This window comes from Ursus americanus, chromosome 19 (assembly GCF_024610735.1).
Source record: "Ursus americanus isolate L20-20 chromosome 19, mUrsAme1.1.p, whole genome shotgun sequence".
Taxonomy (NCBI): Eukaryota; Metazoa; Chordata; class Mammalia; order Carnivora; family Ursidae; genus Ursus; species Ursus americanus.
In genome coordinates this window covers 10,394,841-10,416,743 of record NC_142145.1, presented here as the reverse complement: position 1 = coordinate 10,416,743, position 21,903 = coordinate 10,394,841, and the positions used below count along the sequence as shown (strand labels likewise).

At 35.3% G+C, this 21,903-nt stretch overlaps 1 protein-coding gene across 1 annotated transcript in view; it reads right to left on the bottom strand.

Moving 5' to 3' along the window:
• Positions 1-4,514: 4,514 nt before the first annotated feature.
• CDH19 (cadherin 19) overlaps positions 4,515-21,903 on the bottom strand; it is a 90,665-nt gene continuing 73,276 nt past the window's right edge. The window contains exons 10-12 of the mRNA XM_045790244.2: positions 11,047-11,164; positions 8,836-9,087; positions 4,515-5,692 (exon numbers count right to left, since the gene is read on the bottom strand). Of these exons, the coding sequence (XP_045646200.1) occupies positions 5,202-5,692; positions 8,836-9,087; positions 11,047-11,164 (861 nt within the window). The 3' untranslated portion in view covers positions 4,515-5,201. The remainder of the gene's footprint in view (positions 5,693-8,835; positions 9,088-11,046; positions 11,165-21,903) is intronic.

Below are 21,903 nucleotides of genomic sequence, written 5' to 3'. Positions count from 1 at the left end.
GTTAGCAACTAGAAAATAATTTAAAATGTACTTCATAGACCACTTATTCTCACTAGCATGTAAATGAGATAATATTATGGAAACATGTGAATACAGACATCAGCTCCACTCTCTTTTCTAGACAAAACATTCTACAGATTTGGACCTCTATGTAATCATGAATATGAGTTATTTTCCATATCCAGCCTTATTTGTAGCTAAGATAAATCACTTTGCACGGCAGAACTCAATAGAACATATCACATTTTAAATACTAAAATGAATAAACACAGAAGAATGACATGAAATGAAGTTGTGTAAACTATTTTCATATGCTCACAAATGTTTTAAGGACACTATAAATTATATTTACTTTTTTGTATTTTGCTTCTGATTTAGATAAGAATTGATTTTTGAATTATTTAAAATATATGAAATTCCAAATTGATTTGATATGGTAATGTAACCAGGTTATTGATTAGTTTGAACTTGAAAGAAACATCATGAAAATGTTTTATACTGTTCAGTTTTTACACACATTTGCATTGATCTTTCTGATGCCCACCTTGGCCAAATCCCAGACAGTTTGCCCAGCTTCTGGTCAGTGTCAAAAACACTTTTTTAAATTATTTTTCCTTATATCCAAAGTAAAGTTCTCTCTCTCACCCTCTCCCACTTACTCTGCTGCTTCTGGACCTCTGATGTCCGGAAATAGAGGTAAGGGGCACAATAAGCATGGCTGGCGCGTCCACTATCCCACAGCTAGATTCCTCTGCAATGTCAGGCATAGAATGCTGGCACTCTATTGTGAGCCAATGCATGGCGTATTTGGAGACATTTTAAAGACCTGAGGTCCCTATATTTCCTTAGCCTGTGTGACACACGCTTTGGATGACTGGTTTAAGTTCCCTCTCAGCCTTCCCTCTGTGCAAAATCTCTACAGCTGCAACCTCCTTAACCTATGGGAAATTCATGCAGCTTTGCCTTGTCGACAGCTAGGAACTGCATTTTGTCCAGCTCCTGCCCTCTCTGTCTGCCATTTCAAACCAGTTGCTCAGCATTCCATCCTCAGAGCTCTCTAGGAAAAGAAGGCAGTGACACATTCTAACGGGTCCTAAGAATCTGCTTTGTGATCGAGGTGCTAGTCTCCCTTCCTCCAGGAAATCACAATTTATCTCAATAGATAGATAGATGAGGGGCGCCGGGTGGCTCAGTTGTTAAGCGTCTGCCTTCGGCTCAGGGTGTGATCCCAGGGTCCTGGGATTGAGCCCCGCATCGGGCTCTCTGCTCTGCTGGGAGCCTGCTTCTTCCTCTCCCACTCCCCCTGCCTGTGTTCCCCGTCTCGCTGGCTGTCTCTCACTCTGTCAAATAAATAAATAAAAATCTTAAAAAAAAAATAGATGATAGATGGATACACAGATAGATACACAGATGATAGATAGACAGGCAGGCAGACCTGATTGTAAATATAAAAAGTCACATATTCCTTTCCTCCATTTATTTTTCTAATTTGTCTCCCAGCCTTTAGTGTATCTGATATCAAATGTCCTTTTATGTCATATAAAAGAACATAAAGCTACCTTGTAGGTTTCCAGTAGCCTTGTAAGTCTAACGATACATTTGTTACCAAGTTTTGTATTGTAACCAAGAAGCAGAATTCTCACGCATTCCATACGTTTTCATAGTCATCACACTTCATGGGGACTTATTCATATGAGAATTTCTACAGCATTTATCATATGACCAGTTTTGACCAAACAGTTTAAAGGCATTACCTCTTTTTGCCCCTGGGGATAATACCAATACGTCCAAACAAGTTAAGACGCCAAACTCATATAATGACTAGAAATATTTTGAAAAATCTTGGTGTACCCAAGAACTGCCCAGTGGTGACCTATTTTGAAAAAGATATTAATTCCATATTATTATTTAGCAAAACTCAATATGGCTTCTATACATGACAAGGAAAATAGATGGGGATTCATTGTTACATTAAGGGATATTTATTGGTCCACTTACTATGTGCTACAAACAGTTTTAGACAAGAACGAAGGAACAAGACATGATTTCTTGCCCATTAGGGTTTACATTCTAATAAGTGATAAAGACATAATAAGTAAAAAAAAAAAAAAAAAAAAGGACGTATATCTTGTAATACCAGGCGGCTAAGTGATTTGAATAAAAGCAAGGCAGAGCAAGGGTCACAGTGGAAGACAATGGCCAGGTAAGCCCTTCTGAGGAAATCACAGTTGATCACAGACCTGAATTTAGTGAGAGAATAAAAAAGAGAAAAGTTTGGGGGCAGACCGTTTCAGGCCTAGAACATGAACCCAAGAGTTAAGAATGCAGGAATGCGCAGGGACAGAAGAATACCTGGCCTTCCATGTGGGTCAGAGTTGATTCAGACCACAAACATGCTGTGAAGCCGTGGAGAGCACTCAGTACTAGAAGGAAAAGGGTCCGCGTGTTTCAGCCACATCGCATCGGCCCTCGTAATGATGCCGTGCTTTACTGGGTCAGGTTCTGCTTATTTGTCACAACAGTCATGGGAAGTAGGTGGACTGGGCCTTATTGTACAGATTACAAATTCGGCTCTGCCAGGAGCAGACAGCTCGACAGCGTTCACACGGTGATCTACCCAGAGGCACACTAATTCAGACCCAGCACGGGTAGGCTCGAGCACGGGCGCCGAGTGAACACCGCGATCACTGGCAGTTTCTGATCCCTGCAACGGACTTTCTATATTTCCCTGTTTCGACCACTAGTAATTCCAGACTTACACATAAACCTGTGAGTTAACGAAGGTTAATATTTGTTCACTGCAGGTATTAATGCGAAGCTGTGCTATTTTTATAAATATCTGCATTGATTTAGCCTTTATGAAAATTTACAGAAATGAGATCTTAACGCCATGTCTTTAGCTTAGGATGCAGCTGTGTTCTTGCAACACCCAGGTGACTACAAAAAGGTCAAGTGTGATTGAAATGTGACTGAGTATAATATCTAGGAAATTGCAACTTCCGTAAAAGAATCAGATAGTATTTTTTTAATACAGCTTAAAAGGACACTTTTTAGACTAGCACATAGATAGGCAACCATGTATGTTCTTTTCCTATGTACCTATAATTGACAATCCCACCATCGACTAAACCAGAATTTATTTTAACACATCTTCTAAGTGCCACTGGACTCAAACATGAAACCCAGGTGATGCAGATGTGCATTTTTTAAAGTGTTCATCTAAACTGATAAGTTGTTCATAAGGCTTTCACCCATGACAGAACCTACTAGATGCTCAGAAAACCCTATTCCTGTTTTCTCATCTATTTTCCATGGATTAATTTATTTGTTGTTCATCCTACTTTCCAATTCTTCAACCAAGATTATATAGCACTATCTTTTAAGTACAGGGAATAATTCTTTATGGAATAATTTCTGAAAATATCCCCCATTATACTTATTCAATTTTTATGTCAATATGATAGAAATAGAAATGTTCTCTCAACTCATACATTTCTATTTTACTTGCAAGTTTTTCTCTTTTTAACATTTTGTTTTGTTTAACGGTATTCGTACTCCTCCCTCAGTAAATGATGATATGGATGCATCAGGATATTCCACAGCTTATGACTTCTCATCTACTTTTAATATCTGCCTAAATTGTTGTATTTCCTCCAGTCTTGGGGTTTTGTAAAGTGGTGATACCTATGTTGTTGACATAATGGTACCTGAATTGATACTGATGGAAAACCTCGCTTCTATTACATGGTGTGGTGTTTATGTTTCCAAGTACAGAGGAAAACAATACTGTAACTATTCAAATCCACTATCTTCAGCCAAAAATTATTCAAAATATTTTACCTAAACATATATGGTCAATTTGGTTCAGCTCATTTTCACATGCTGCTAATAAGAAATGAACTTACAAAACCATTTTGAGGACACTGTGTTCACCATTTTCTTTCTGTTCAACCTATGAATTTTGAATTCCATCTTGATTTGGATAGAATAAAAAGGATTGTTCTTAAAATGCTGATTAAAATTAAAGGGTTTTATTATCTTATTATCTGATGCTATCATAAAGCTTGTTATCTGAATGCTACCATGGATTTTATCATGTCCAGCAGCTTAGCATACTTCCTTCATAATGTTACAATAAAAGTAACTACTGCACCTAATTTTATATCCCATAATAAAAAAAATGACACTGAAGAATCAGTTCTGGTCTAAGCTCTTAATAAAAAGGAAATCCTGAGAATTTTATCATGTTTTATTCTGTGCGTGGTAGGAATCAGTACGAGTGATCATAATATTTTGGAATATTAATTCAACTTTGAATCAAATAGTTCTTTCATTTATTGCTATCATTTCAGTGGCAATAAAAATTTACTTAAAATTTTTCACGCTTTCCACGATTATCATAGAGTTTAAATTTAACGTTGAGTAAACCCTGACATGTGCTTTGTTATTGCATTGTGACATGAAAAAGATGTATTCTGGTTACATATAAAAATAACATACAAATCTCCCAGACATATTTTCATACTCCCCTTTTAATACACATCTGAAATATCGAAGACAATACAAATCTATACTGTATCTTTGATTAATTAACATACACTAAGAATCTGTCTAAACTTGAAATCAGTTTTCAAGTATGACCTTGACAATGATTTTAAAATATCAAACTACTGTGAATCATAGAATCTCAGTCAGAAACTTGCTTATTCATAAAAAAGAAACAGTTTTTAAAAGTTTTATATAATCACCCAGATTCTACTAGGTGTTTTAAGTTTATCTCTGTATAGCATCAGGAACTTAAAACAAACACTTTACTCTCACTTTGTAAGGGAAAAAAAATGGATAAATGAAATAATATTAAGTTGATTTAAATCAGGGCCTTTCTCATATTAAGCTCAAAAATTTTGAGACGTTGTACTGGACGGTAGTGAAAAAAATGCTAGAGGAAGATTTCAGTTCCGCGCCAGAGCTGGCCTGCATTGGCACGCAAGAGCTGATTGTCAGCGTCACTCTACATCTGCATTTGGGGACAACATGTGGGAAGTTTGAAATAACCAAGGGGTATTAACTCCAAGGAAATCAGAAGACGCTATAACTTTTCTCTCCCACCCCGAGAACTGGAGTACACAACTCTTTCCTAAGAGACTACCAGTCTGCCCAAAGCATATTAGCATTTTAAAAATTTTAAAAATAAAAAAGCCCTAATTATTTGACTGCATAGCAGAGCCAAACATGCATGCTAATCTTTTAAAGCGAGGTCCCAATTCATTCAGGTAATCATAATTTTCATCCTGATCAGAGACTGCTGATCCTAAGGAGCTCAGGGATCCAGCTAATGACCCTGTTCCCTCGAAGGCGTAGGTCTGGAGGGAGTCAAAAGGAGGGGCACAAGGATCAGTATTAGCTTCTTCGAGCTTTTCTAGAATGAATTTCCTGAAAATGGCACTGTCTGGGCCAACCTGCAAAGATTGCCTGTACAGGCTCCTGATCTCTGCAGCAGCACTTTTCCGTGTCTTGCGTTCCCGCATGATGGTGCGAGTCCTCAGTGCCACAATATCAAAAGCCTCTGTATCTTCTTCTCCTCCCCCTTCATCGTCATATCGGAATATGTTCTCTCGGAAATCTTCACCTTTCTCCGGGAAGAGGGTCTGCTTTCTTCGCTGTTTCAGACCTAGGATCAAAAAAATAAACCCTGACAAAGAAAGCACATGAGAACATTAATTAACGTAATATAATAAATATAACATGTTAATATAATAAGTTTATATTTATCAATATTACATATTTCTTATAATAAACTTTACAATCCTTGCTTTTGTTAAAAGCTCAAGACATGAGTTTAGATTTTATAATTGTAAGGCAAAAGAAAACATACAGTCGGCCCTTGAACAATGCGGGGGTTGGTGACATCATCCCCTGCACAGTGGAATATCCCCGTATAACTTTTGACTCCCCAAAACTCAACTACAGTATTTGCTTTTGAAATTTTACAAAAGGGTCATGCAGAATGACATAAGGCAGTATAACAATATTTCTGGCTGATGATTTAGAGCAGAAAAACATATAAAAATAGAGTGAACTGTTTTGTGATGATAATCAATTTAAAATTGTATTTTTTATATATTGAAAAAGAAAAGTAGCATAAGGGAACACTTTCCAATCTACACGCATTTGTCAATTTTAGTAACCAATAATCCATGCTAAGAGGAGTTAAGCATAACAAAGCAGTTTGAAAGTCCCTGCTGAGACAAATTCTGTGGCATAATTATTTTCCAAGTTAGTATTTATCGACTACAAGGTGTATGCCACCAGATACAGGTTTAGAACCTGTGCTCAGTGATACCACATTAATTTCAGAAAACCCAAACTATTATTTTTTTTAATCATAACACTGGTTTGCTCATCATGTAGAAATAGAACAATTTCAAAGCACCTTTTTTCTATTTTTAGAGAAAATTTTGTGTGTGTGTGTGTGTTTGTATCAAGAATAGCCAACCCTTTCATAGCCTTGGAACTATTCAGAATTTCACCTATAGGAAATGAAACAAACATGAAATGATGTTATTAATATTATCATAAAGGGAAATACATTAGGCAATACTTTATATAAATCTTACCTTTAGTGTTCTTGAAATAAGGTCATTGAGTTTGAATCCAGGTACTGTGAAACTCAGCTCAGATATATGGTTGATATAGAAAGGGAGCTAATAAATAATTTTTTCAATCTATGAACTGGAGAGAGTATTCATGACACTTTCAAAGAAAACTACTGACTACTGGTTGACCCTTCTCACCCTCTAAATCTTACTCATACCCTTGACTGTGAGGCTGTCCTTGGTTTACTCATGGGGTTTTTGGACTTGGCTTAGGTCTGCACCTATGAGTAAAATCAGTACTTGTCATCCTCTAAACACTACAGTTTTTATTGCACTCGATTCTGATACCCATCTATGTAGCTCTATATTCAGTTTTATGATCAAAGACCATTAAAATTATCTTAAAAATTGAGGCTGGGTAGGAAAGAATGGTGATTTGGATGGTAAACAGGAATGCAAGATTTTTTGAGGCTTTGAGAAAGATGAGAAGAGTGAGGGCAAAGCAATCCCTGGACACAGATGCCATTTTGAGCACTGAGTTTGGTATTATGTTGGGGTTAACGCAGAGCATGAAATCAGCAGTAATACCTGGTTTGCTAAAATGTAGCAGGGGGGCGCAGGGGGCGATGGAAGGTTTCGGAGAAGGGTGTAGGCCTTTGGAATGCCGAGGCCTGCGTGACCACTCTGCCCTTAGAATGCCGCAAGGAGTTGCCTTCCCTGAAGCTTTCTTAGCCCAAACAGTCACCCTGTGATCTAAGAGATGTTTGCATTGTCCCTTAGGCTGTGTTTAGCAGAACTGCAGAACACGCAGATTAGCATATTTTATCTCTCCTGTAAACAGGTCCTCCTAGTTTTAGTAAGACACTTCGTCACACATCACGTGCTGAAGAAACAGTGATAAGGATTTGTGATTATCCTCAAGGACCAATAAAAGTGGGAGCAAAGAAGAGCAAAGGGTCTTCGTCTCTGAGCGTTGACTCCTTTGCCTTCTCCTCTCTTTCACAGCAAAGTTCGGAGTAATCCTTCATCCATCAGACCAGTGATTGCTGGCCGTTCGCGGCAGGACTACAGAACCAGTGGCTGATATCATTGTTCTCAACACTGTGTAATAAAGTGGTGTTGACTTTGACAAGAAGTTACGAAGGAAGCAAGAGACGGTTTAGATTATACATACTGACTGGTACGTTAAAGAAAGAGAAAAGGTGATGCTAAATGAATTATTTGTAGTTGTGGAAGCCTGACTAAAACATTTTGGGGTTCATCTGTCTCATCTGTAAAATGGAAACTGCTTCTGAAAACGACAAACAAAAAAACAGAGCTTGGGGCTCCTGGGTGGCTCAGTCCCTTAAGTGGTTAACTCTGGATTTCGGCTCAGGTCTTGATCTGAGTTGTGAGATCCAGCCCTGCTCCAGTGGTACTCAGCGCTGAGTCTGCATGAGATTTTCTCCTTCTCCCTCTGCCCCTTGCCCCTCTCGCGCGCGCTCTCTCTCCCTCTTGCCCATCTTGTGCGCGCTCTCTCCCCCCACCCTCTTGAATAAATAAATAAATAAATAAATAAATAAATAAATAAATAAATAAAAATCTATGCGAAAACGGAGCTATTTTTCTGAAATTTCTTTTGTGTTTAGCACTTTGATCAAGTAAAACCCTCCCTCTGCATTCCTCCAACCTGTTTCCTTCCTTTCACAGTGGTCCTAGGGCTCTAAAGTTGCAGTACAGGGTTGAATAGACTTGTGTACATTTACGGAAATTTAGCATATCTGCATGACCCTTTGTAAAGTACTTAACGCTCTGAGTTTCACTTTCTTCATTCATACAACGCAGGTGATAATAGTTACTACCTCATAAGGTTATTGTGAGAATCACATTGTATACTGTGTATAAACACTCAAGACAGTACCCTGGAGTCTAATAAGCACTCAACAGAAGGTCACTATTATTATTACTAACTGTTATATAACTGTATGTGCTGCAATGCACAGTGTCGAAAACATTCCTAAGCAGATGTGCAAACACGCCGACATACTCCGAATTCAGGGATCCTTGATTTTCATCTTGAAATGCATGGCCACTCTATTTTTCATTTACTCCACGGTTTAAGAATTGCAACATACTCAGAAGAGCAATTAACACAGACACACACACACCCATATCATGCTGTGAAAATGGAATTAACTATTTTTTATATTTATCACATTATTTTCAGTAATGAAGATAGGTTCACTTCAGCACTACTTACCAAATATTATCATGATGCTTATCAAAATAGCAAGTATGACTTCTGTTCTGAATCCCATGGCAAGCATTAGGTCCTTATTCCTGCAGGTCTGTGTACTGCCAGAGTCATCACAGTCACAGATGTGTACGGTAAGGGTGTTGGTACTTGTAAGTGATGGGATTCCATTGTCAGCAATTAAGACAGATATGTAGAAGACAGGCTCTTCTTGAAGGCTAAAACCAGTTCTATTAGTCAAAATTACAGCTGTGTTATCTAAAACAAAAACCCATGTGCATAATTTTTCAATAATATAAAAGAAATTCATACCAGTCATATGCACTACAGGCAACAGTATAGAAATATCAAGTAAGTTTAAATAATAAAGAAAAAATTTCTGATAAAAAGTCAAAAAATCCAATCAAAAAGTCATTATTGATTTGGCATTGCTCTAACCCTAATTACATAATTAGATGAATTACATGAATCAGTTCCAAAATGTCTTTGATAAAAACAGAAAACGTAAATGTGCAACAAAGAAAACAGCTCTTTAATCAGATATCAATATTTTATAGAGGCTACTGATATTAAATTTATGATGACAGTATGAGTTTCATTTGGGTTATTTACTCATGACATAGTGCTTTTTCTAATAGGAACTCATTCTTTTCACAAATACTATAAATACACAAGATTTTCAAAGTCATCTGCCAGTATCACAGCAAGTAATCCCAAATCACTATTTACTAATGAGACAGAAGGATTAGTTTTATATGGTAGGAAAAATCCTATTGGGATGTTTCATTTTACGTTGACATTTTTAACCCATTTTCTATTTAAAATTAAGGTAACAGTTAAACCTCAGTAGCATGCACTGATCACTCTTCTAGACAGAACATTTAAAAAATTGACAAAGATGAACAATATATACTTTGACACTTTTGAAGTTGTTTTCCCCTGAATCCCTAAATATTCTAAGTAACCTTTTTCAGTGCAGTTTCTTGTGTCTGAGTCCTATATTTCCGCCTCTTTTTTTGTATGGCCATCCCCCAAAATATTTTCTGTAGTAATCAAAACTTAGAATACACAACAGTAAAATGCAAATAAATGAGGTGTTTCAAAAATGTGTGTCTGCTTACAACCACTTTTCCCAAATCATCTTTTTAAAACAATTATCCATCATGCTTTGGAACCCATAAAACTTGTGATTTTATTTACTAGGCAGATTGAAAAGGTAAGAGAGTTTACGTTTTTCAATTCATATTTTATCAGATTATTTTTTAATCACAAACATTAAACCAAATTAATTATTTTCTTTATGTTTTAGTATACATATTTTGCCCCAGTGACTTATATTAATACAAACAAATCTAAGCTATAATTTATTTCTTCTTTTGATATTTGCATTTTTTTATCCTAAATTTAGCTGAGTTTCCTTCACTGAGAAGTTTGACAAGGAGAAAAGGAAGAGAACATGCCTGCCATTTATTGTCCCATAAAAGATCTCCCATAGATTGAAGCCTAAAATCAGGTGTATGGAAGGACATCTGCAGGTATTTGGCTATGGATACTTGAGTAATAAATCCTGTGGTGTTTCTTATCTTTCAGATATAAAGTAAAATTAAAATAGATTCATATTATGACAAGAAAATCTTTTACTGAAGCAAAAGAAAAAAGAACAGAGGGGCTTTCGGCAAAGTCAATCCACTTCTGTACGGAAGGAGAAGATATTCTGTCTCTCCACACAAAATCCTTTGGAACACTGTGTCCTTAGATTGATATAATTGTTTCATTTTGAAGGAAGGACAATAATCTTAAACCAATTTTATATATTTATAGCTTCTAATTAATGACTCCAAATATCTGTGAATCGATCAAGCTAATGACTATAAGTATATATCATTTTCTTCCCCATGGATTGAAGTTTGAATTTTACAAGGACATGAAAGGAACCACTGTGTCTGTACTGCCATTATATTTGCAGGGTCATTCTGTTTTTGCAAGGTCTTGTAGCCACTGATGACTTGAAAAAGTGTTTCTCATTGAAAGAAATGGGGCTAGTATTTTCAGAACTTGACTTCGGGTTTTGTTTACCATTTTCACTGCCACTCTGCTCTATTTCCCAACATCATCATATTGCAAGAACCTTATAAAAAGCAAAATTATAAATACCCTTAAAATCAAGCACATTTCTCAAAGAAAGGAACAAAAGCCATTAGGAGTGAATGGCATTACCTTCATTATCTATGATTAGGAAACTTGAGTTCTTTGTGTCTTCCACAGATAGATTAAAGTAAAAATGGTGATCTTCTATGGATTCATCTCTATCCACTGCACTGATGGTCTGAATTATCTAGGAAAAAATAGAAAGTGGTTGCTTGGTTTTTGATTCAGGAATATAATTACTGTTATAAGATTATTATCATTATTCGTATTAGCTTTTATCAAAATTGCTTTACCAAAATTTTTGTGTGTATTGCAGAGGATAACTCTCTTGGGGAGAATGTTAAGATATTTTCTCAGGTTAAAAATAAGTTTACTTGCCCCTTTCAAAAGAGTGTTTTGATACTACATAATAAATTCTTGTTGGAGGCTGAAATGATTTCTATCAGTTAAGTTTGTTAGAAATTCTAAAAATAACTGTTGCTATAAATCAAGATTTCCTCCCATCCTTTGGACCTGATTTTCCCCTTTCTTCCCTTCTTCTCCTTTCCTTATCTGAATAGCAGCCATTATGATTTGTTGAAGTTATACACTCCCTGCTCATTTGAGAGCATAGCTGTTGGTAAACTTATTGTCTTACTCAAGTATTAGCTAAACTAATGAGTTTTCAAATTGATTTGAGGAAATAATGCATTTAGAGCTTAGGGGCAATGTACATGATTTCCTTTGACCCATAAAGATTATAGCGAAAGTGTTCCTCACCAAATAAATTTCTATTTCAGATCATAAAAAAGTGAAGTAATGCAGTTATGAACACATCAGTTCACATTTAATTCTTTTCTTTCAAGACATGAATGTGTCAGTCAAGTGGTTCATTATTGTCAAAAAGGAGATATGCTGTCAAGATCACATAGTGAGATTGTGATTAATTCTGGAAATTAAATTGATTATAGAAGTTATTGTTTTGAATTTTCTAGAATTAAAGTGCTTTTAACAATGTGTCAAACAAAAATATCTTCAGTTGCAAGATGACAGATCCAAATTTTATGATGTTATACTCAAAGATCTCTCCACATGCAGTCTTATAAAACGAATGTAATTTGTACATTATTTCTCTACATCGATTTATTTTTTTCCTTATAACACATTCCTAGTTAAATCATATTCATATACTGTTAATTAAATAATCTAATAAAACGTATTTTCATTCAATCCATGCCTACAGTAATAAATGTGCATTGTATTAGGGTAATGCTTTTATTTTGGATTAACATAATAGCCAGGGTGAAGGCGGGGGGGGGGGGGACTTGAAACTGATATTTTGAATGCTGGCTTTTCCACTTACTAGTTTTTTGTTTTTTTAAGATTTTATTTATTTACTTGACAGAGAGAGAGAGAAAGAGTGAGCACAATCAGGGGGAGTGGAGAGGAAAAAGCAGGCTCCCCGCTGAGCAGGGAGCCTGATGCAGGGCTCCATCCCAGGACCTTGGGACCATGACCTGAGCCCAAGGCAGACAGTCAGCTGACTGGGCCACCCAGGTGCCCTGCTACTTATTAGTTTTTTATTCTTAAAAAACGGAGATACTTACATTTTAGGAATGATTTTTAGAATTATATGTCATAGCTTGTCAAAGTGCTTGTCATACTGTCAGTACGTGTTTATAAGGTGTTTTCCTCATGAAAATGTGGTCTTGTTGGGAATTTCACAGATAAGATGGTATCCTGAATACTTGTGTAATCTCATAATATGTGTATTTGTTTAATTAAGATTGATAGCAAGTTGTAAAATCTCATGTTTACCTTGTTGACACATAGTCTTGATTTTTAGACAAGGAATAATTTATCTCATTACCTGACTTTCTGTATTAAATACACGCATCAGACTAAAGGTTGAAAATGTTTTCATTCTGTGTATGGAGGCTTAAGAACACTGGTGAGATTTTGACTTTGTATAAATTTTTAAATAATTTTAATTAACTAAATTACTCTCTCTATAGGTACAGATAAACTGAATATGCATAGGTTTCAATACCCGGGCCTCTTTTTAAAGTACACCCCTCCGCTTACACTTGCTTTATAAATTGAACTTCCACATGCTTTACAGGTTTTGCCACTGTACAAAATAGGAAGCCAATGACATAACAGAATCAGTTACATAGCAGGTACCATTAATTCTTTTGAACTAGCCCTGAACGTGTACACTGTGCTTGAGAACACAAATTTCTAGAAAAGAGCCAACATTAACGAACACAAAAGTTGACTAGGAATGCTCATTTTTTCCTTTTCATGTGACAACGGAAAGGTTTTTGTTTTAATTTTCAAATAAAATTCTAAGAAAAAATTTTGTTGCCTTGATTAGATTTCTGAACTATTTCCTTACATATACTGGCCTGGGGCCTATCACTGTCGGATACGTTGCTGAGAGCAGCAAAGACAAATCAAAAGCGAAGAGGAGACGAAGTAGAAAAACATGGATGGCTATATTATGACAAATTCTGAGAGCTCAAATTTTTAAATTCCCCTTTGTCCTGGGTAGAATTTTGTCCAATTTTTTTTCTGAACCAATACATGTGATTTTCCATTTATAACACTTTAAAATCTATAATGGAAATACATTGTGACAGCCTACAAAATCTAAAAATAACCACTTCTACATATTATCATAGCCAAACTTCATAATTATCCTATGCAATAAATCCTATTATTGTCCCCATTTTCTATTTACTTAGATTAAGCTTCAAGTCACCTAAATATTCTAGGTATGTAAAATGGCTAGGTCAGAATTTGAATGCAAGCTGATGCTACCATGAGTGTGAAATGAGTAGTGCATGTGGCCCCCAGAGCACATTTTCTTCAGATTTACTGAGAAAAATAAAATTGAGAAATGTTTAAAATGTGCATCGTAATTATTTGAAATACATATACACTGTGAAGATTCTCTCCATGTAATTAATTACCAAATCCCAAACCTTGCATATTTATCATTTTTAAAAGTTCTACTTTCTTAGCAAATTTATACAAAGAGTTTTATCAGCTATAGTTGATAACCATGTTATACATCAGATCCTTAGACTTTATTCATCTTATAACTGAAAGTTATACTATTTTACCAGCCTTTCCCCATACACCCCACCCTTAAGCCCCTGGCAATCATTTTCTATTCCTCCAAGGCACACTGTTCAAGCCCTAGACCCGTTTTTGTTCATGAAGTTTGCATACAAAAAATACTGAAATGGATGTGCTAGACAAGAGGCCAACAAAACCAAGTCTCATAAAAGACAGAGACATACGGAGAAATAAGTAATATAATTGCTATAGAAGAGATACAGACCAAAAATAATGGTTGAAAAAAAAAGAAGAAAATAATCTGAGTATTAATGTAGGAAAAAGAAATGATTTTCCAAAGTGGAATTGAGTAAATGAGGTAATACTTGAGTAAAAAATATGACTTAATGGGGAAAGTGTGATCTAGATACAAAGAATACCATGTGAAAACTGGAAATGCAGAGAGATCATATATTATTAGGTAGAAATACATTAAATTTGCATTTTTTACGTCAAAGATAGTTAAACACTGGCCGTTTTATAAGTTTCAACTTGATCATTTTATGGAACTACAAACAGTATTTGACTTTAAAGATAATCATGGGAAAAAAGATAATCATTTTGTCTACCAGTTACTTCTCACTGTGACTTTTTTTTCTTAAAAAAGAGGCACAAATGGGCCAGCTTACTAAAATGTCATTCTTAGATTATTACTATGTTGATTAAAAAATCAGTACAACATTCATTTTCACAAAAAATATAGGTATGACCTTTATTAAACATGCAATTTTTTTGATAGCTAGGCAAAGAAGCAAGTATCATACGTGGATTTGGAGCAAACAGGTAATACATTTAAGTCTGTTTCTTTACCTGAACAGCAGGTATCAATGAAATCTACTTCCAGTATTAGTTGAGAATAAATTTTGAATAAGATTACATTACATGGAAATATGAGCTATAAATCAATATAGAGGTATTAATTGATATAAGTTGTCAATTCCTTGGAATGTGTTTAATAAACAATTTCTTGCAATAGAAACATGTTAAACAAAAAGTGAGAATGGCCATAAAAGACTACATGGAGGGATTTTTAAAATTTCATCTAAATTGCTGCTTATGTAGTTATTCTAGGTATTTGTACCTTGCATCAAGCTACAGATGTGAATTATTTCTCCCATCGTCAAGAAATATTGTCAACAAATTTGAAGAAGACTGTCACTTTTTGTACCACTCCACTGAAGAAATGATACAAAATTAGACTTGTTCAGATAAAATAAAGGTTTCAAAAAGGCAGTTGAATATCTGCTCAAAAGGTCAAAGCATTAATTAATACAATAATAGAATTAGAGCTAACAAGAAAATCTGGTGTATAGTTTCTGTTTTCTTTCTTTGTTTAGCACGTTATTAGGAGAAAAGTGTTGAGAAGCTCATGGTATTTTAATATTATGGTCTGGACAGAAGCGAGATACTCCAAGTTTCTAAAAAGGACTTTTTTTTTTTTTTACCAAAATATATGTATTTAAGTGTCATAGATATGTAATGTTTAGCCATTTACTTACAGATATCTACTTATATTCAGTTAAAAATTTTACTTTCTTAAATTTTTATCTGTGTATATTTCATTTCTTTTGTTAAATTAATTTTAAAACACCTTATAAATTTCAAGTAAAATCATCATTTATAAATGAAAAAGATTAAATTATAAAATTATCTGACTAATATCCCAAAGGTATCCAGTTAGCAAATATTTCATTGGTATTTGGAGCACACCAAGCCATCTCAGGTCCTGGGGGTGCAACAGTGACCAGGACCAAGCGTCTCTGTCACCACTGTTGACATTCTAGTGGGGTACAGGAACATAATACCTAAAGTAAAGAAGAAAAGTGCAGAATAAAACACCCAAAGTACATAATACTTAAATATTTGGGGGTCAGAGGACTTGGCATCTAAACAAAAATTAGATTATATTTCAGAGGTGAGCAGTGGTGACATCATGAATGTTCTAGAAGGGAAGTTACAGAGTTTGCACTTTATACTGAGGTCCACTGACAAGTTCTAAGTTGGAAAAAACATGATTTTATTTTTTATTTAGGATCCCATGATCCAAATGACTGGGGAAATCTGCATTTTAGAATGTTCATTCTGAGGACATCCTTAGTGTGAATGTGGAGATAGGGAATCTAGTGAACAAGCTGTTGCCATGATCCAGGGGAGCAATCGGTTTGTACTCAAAAGCTCCTGATGTGATCTATAAAGACAACAATCACAGTTATAGAATGTGAGTTCTTTTTAATGAGAAATTATAGGAAAATTGCTGAAGTGTTTACATAAACTGAAGGTGGCAACAACACGCTCTCAGGTGAAGATACGGTTTCCCAGGCTCCAGATTTCCCACCGGGAAAGGTGTTATCGTCAAAGTAACGTTTCACCCTTTCTAAGAGCACACACAATATATTCTTTCGACTATTGTCCCACCACTAAAACTGACTGCCATGGAAATTGTTGCCATGACTTCAGTCCTAGCCGATAAGGATAAGTAATGAGCAACAACTGTGCACACATCCTTGCCTGTGGGCCGTGAGACGGGATAATGAGAAGTTTGATTTTACAGGAGTGTCTTTCAGCAGAACTGTTCATGGTTCACTCCAGAAGATGTGTTAGGTCCCTGGTAGGGTCTCAAGAGTGAGGATAGAGTAAAATCGACAGATTACAGGAATACAATGGTATTCCATCCATTAGGGGGTAGAAACAACAAAATTAATGACTGATTAGATATGAAGAATAAGAGAGCAGACTGAATTAAGGATGATGTCCACACATCCTTCCTGCACAACTTGGTGAGTTACGGTAATTTTGCAAGGGATGTTGGAAAAAAAAAAAAAATGGGGCAGGCTTGGAAGACAATTTGGTGTAACCTTAGGTCATATAGATAGAAATCTCTAGTTAGTTGGGCATACAGCTTGAAATACAGGAGAAAAACTGGCATAAAGATCTAGAAGTCATTTGAATATGAACTTTAATTAAGACATAGGAGTTACTGAAAGCAAAGAGAGTGATTTTGAAAAAAAATAATAAAAGGACAGAACACAACAAAGAAAGAAAGGTCAGAAGAAAACCAGATTATAATGCAGGATCATGGAAATTTAGGCAATAGAAAATTTTTGCATGGAGCAATGTAAATGTCTTTACATTAGAATACTATTATGAAAGAACCTAAAAATCGCTGATATTATACTTTACTTCTGGAAAAGATATTTGGTAGCAGTCAAGATAATGGGAATCATTAATTTGAAAAATTAGAACTATTTCCACCAAACAGGAAAGGCAAATTGCCCTAATGTCAGCTCATTTATTATACTCATTCTGCAAACCACTGAGCACTCTCTCCCTCCTCTCTTCCCCAACTGGGGCATTTACACACTAAGAACAAAAACAATTCTGTTTATCCATCCAGATCATTAAGGAAGTGCCTGATTTTCTCCAGAATGGAGGGCAACTGTTCTGGCATTCTGATGTTCTACGATGAATGTATTATCTATCCAAAGCAGATAGACACATTGTAATTTGTCATCCTGTCCAGCAATTAAGCCTGTGGGGGGGGGGGGGATAAGATCAAGAAGGATCTTCACAGTGGGGTGTCTGGGGGGCTCAGTTGGTTAAGTGCCTGACTCTCGGTTTTGGCTGAGGTCATGATCTCAGGGTCATGAGATTGAGCCCTATGTGGAGCCCACCTCTCTTGGGCTCTGAGCTCAGCGGGAGGTCTACTTGAAGAGTCTCTCTCTGCCCCTCCCCCCACTTGTGTGCTCTCTCTCTCTCAAATAAATAATCTTTTTTTTTTAAAGAATGATCTTCACAGTATTAGAAAACAAAATACTTCCTTACTGATTTTTAATGTATTGCATGTGAAAATGATAGCATTTTGTATATATTGTGCAGATACACATTAAATTGTTTTAAAAATTTTTTAAACTTTAATTTGGTAAGAACATTTAACATGAGATCTACCCTCTTCACAAACTTTTAAGTGCACAAAACCACACTGTTAACTTCAGGCTCCATGTGGCACAGCAGATCGCCGGCACCTACCCGTCTTGTGTAACTGGAACTTTACACCTGCTGAACACCAACTCTCCATTTTTTATATTTTTAAATGTGACTTCAAGAAAATTTAAAGTCCCATCACATTTATTTGGCAGTATGGCACTAGATCGCATTTTCTCAAATAAATGTCCTTCTATTCAGTAGCTTTTTTACAGGTATTCTGCTATCATTGTATGGGCCCGAGCTTCAGAAGACTATGAAGGCACCTCATCGTTGTTTTAAAGCGTGCCACCCCACGTGTTTCTGTATTAAGTGAGATTTTGACTATTGATTTGCGGGCCAGTAGTATCATTTTATTCTTCCTATATTTATTAAGGCTGCATTTTGTCTTGGTTTGTTTGTTACCCTGAATTTAAGTTTTAATTTTGCCAAAGGGCTTCTTAGCATCATCAAATAAAACGTTTATGTGTATCTTTTTGCTCCTTTGAGACACTGATAGAATGGAAAATATTAATAGATTTTAAAATATTGCTTCGTTTTTCTCCTTAAAGACACTTTTCTTTCTGTTCTGTGTATCACCATTTAATACGTTCATAAATTGTTTTTAATTATAATTTACATACAATGCTTAGTCATATTCTTAATAATCTTTTTGTGTTTATGTTTGCAGGTGTTTAATTTTGTCACTTTTCTATGAGTAAAGCCACTTAAAGTAATTTGAGGAGCCACCCCTCTTTGTTTCGAATGCTTTGGGAAAGTTTATACAGCATGGGGATTAATAGTCACTAATAATTTTGATTTCTTGGCCTAAAATATTCTCAATAATATTAATGATTTTGTCTTTGAATCTCTACTCTTATTTTTTTTACATCATTACTTTTGCATTTTATTATGCTTTATTCCAGCAAATGATTTTGAACTTTAATTTTGAAATAACTATAGATTCTCAGCAAATCTCAAGAACAGTCCAATGAGCATTTTAAATACTTCTTTCAGATAACCCAATGGTTACATCTTACATAACCATGGTACAATATCAATTCCTGGAAATAGAAATGGGTAAGATACTGTTAAATGGATAATATAATTTATTCAGTTTTTACTGGTTCTTACATCCACGTGTGTGTGTGTGTGTGTGTGTGTGTGTGTGTGTGTGTGTTGGCATGTGTGTGTGTAACTCAAACAGTTTGATCTCATATAAAGACTGGTGTCACCACACCCAGTCAGGATACAGAAGACTTTTGTCACATGTGTGAACTCCTTCATACTACTCTTTCTTGTCACACCTAACATCCCCACTCCTTCCCCTGTTCCTTGGCAACCACTAATTCCTTCTCCACCTCTCACACTTTTGACTTTTGGAGGATGTACTGTAAATGGAATCATAGAGCATGTACGGTTTAGGGGGTTGTTGTTTTCATGAAACACAATGCCTTTGAGATTCACTGTGCTACCCAGGTACAGATAATCTGTTCCTTTTATGGCCAGGTGGTATTCCATTTTACAGATGTATCAACACTTTGTTTAATCATTCCTCTGGTGACTGACATGCGGTTTATTTTGTTTTTGGCTATTATGAATAAAGCTGCCATGAATATTTTTATATGAATGTAAGCCTTTCTCTTACATGTGTGCGACACTCTGCCCAAACGAGTGACTACTAGGTTGTATGGTAAGTATACACTTAGTTTTATAATAAACTGTCAAATCATTATTCATTTTTTATTTCCACCTCCTCTCCTCCCAGCATTTGATGATGTCCATGGGTGGTGTTATTCTAACCATTCTGGTAGGTGTGTCATAATACTTCACTGTAATTTTAAACTGCATTGTCCAAATAACAAATGATGTTCAACATCTTTTCAAGTACTTTTCTGCTTTCTGTATAACCTCTCAGTGAAATGTCTTGTCATGTCTTTTGCCCACTTTATAATTGGATTATTTATTTTTTTTACTGTTGAGTTTTAAGAGTTCTTTGAATATCCCAGATGCAAATCCTTTGAGTAATCTTTAGTTTTCAATTTTTTTCTTCCAACCTGTAGGTTGTTTCTTTAATCCTTTTAACAGGGATTTACACATTTATAAATTTTTATAAAGTCAAATTAATACTTTCTTTTTGTTCTGGATTGGGCCTTTCACGATATATCCAAGAACTCTGTCCAGTCACAGAGAATAGGTTTTTCTCCTGTGTTTACTTCCAAAGGTTTTATAGTTTTAAGTTTATGTATGAATCTATGATACATTTGGAAATAACTTTTGTGTAAGGTATGAGGTTTAGGTGGAGTTTTCTCTTTCTTCCCTATGAATATCCAATTGCTCCAGCAAAATTTGCTGAAAAGATTAGAGAATTGATATCTATCTTTGCATTTGCTCTGCAGTGTTTTCATGTCATCCAGATTTTCAAGTTTATTAGAACACAGAAATATTTTATTATAAGGCATGGGTTTTTTTTTACTCTTATTGATTTAATTATTATTTCTTTTGTTTTGATTTGCATACTCAAAGTTATCATTTTTCTTGTACTACAAATAACAGTTTTGAAATTAAATAATCTGGTCAACAAAGAAGGAAGTATTTAATTACTTCAGAAAAAAAAGTGGCATATGCAATTTATTGAGTTATGGCTCCAGAAATTTAAGAAGCAACAACTTAATATGTTTCAAACCAATCAAAATAAATCAATTATATGATAAAATAAGAACTCCCAATAAGAAAACAAAACCCAATCTCAATTAATGTTTATACTGAAGTTTGTAACTTTTTAATTTTTATAAGTAATGGATTCCTTTAAGCATGGGATAAAAATATTAATCTGTTCCCACCCTTATCTGCACTGACAGCTTTGTGTCTGTGCAGTGTCAGGTGTACATACACGCCTTGTAGCTCATTTAGAATCCCGTTAGAAGGGAATGAGCCCCATATTAAGAACTTGTAAGACTACTCTTAACGGTTAATTTTAACAAGTAACAAAATTAACTTTTAACAAAGGCCACTTCTACCCATTTTCTCACTTAATAGAATCTTATCTTTACTAAATCCTTATAAGATAGGGCAAAAATATCTTTCTCAAATGAGGAGACTGGTATTCAGGGGGTTAGATTATCATCTAATCTGGGAAATGTGGGTGATAGTAAAATTCTCTTGTAACTGTACCAGGCAATCCTTGTTATTGTTGTTTATTGTTGTTTTTGATGTTTGATTCCTAAACGAGGGGAAACATATTTGAATTAACACCCATGGTTTTCTACATACATGATTTTTAGACAAAAATGAAGAATACCAATTAACCCATACAACGCCCCCAAATTAATACCAGAAAACACATGTTCGTTGCAATCCTCTCTAAAGGACCCTTTCTGTCTCTGAAAACTGGGACAAAATAAACATATAAAAAAACGAGGACAACATTTAAAGAATAGTAAAGGGGACAAAAATTATTTTCCTATTCTGTCAATTTTTCTCAAATGGTAAAGAGGTAAATTCATCACATTCACACAGATACACCCTTATCATTGGAAAGCTGTGTGCTTTGTATTGCGTAAGACTCAATTAGAAGTTTAGTAGATTATATCACTGAAAAAAGAGAGAGAGAGAGTAGATTGAGTTAATAAATACACAAGCAGGGGGAACGGCATGCAGAGCGAGAAGGAGGCTCCCCCCGGAGCAAGGGAGCAATGTGGGACTTGATCCTATGACCCTGGGATCATGACCTGAGCCAAAGGCATATTATTTACCCAACTGAGCCACCCAAGCATCCTAATAGGAAGCTGCTGGGAGGGCTTTTTGTTGTTGTTGTTTAGATTTTATTTATTTATTTGACAGAGAGAGGGAGGGCATAAGCAG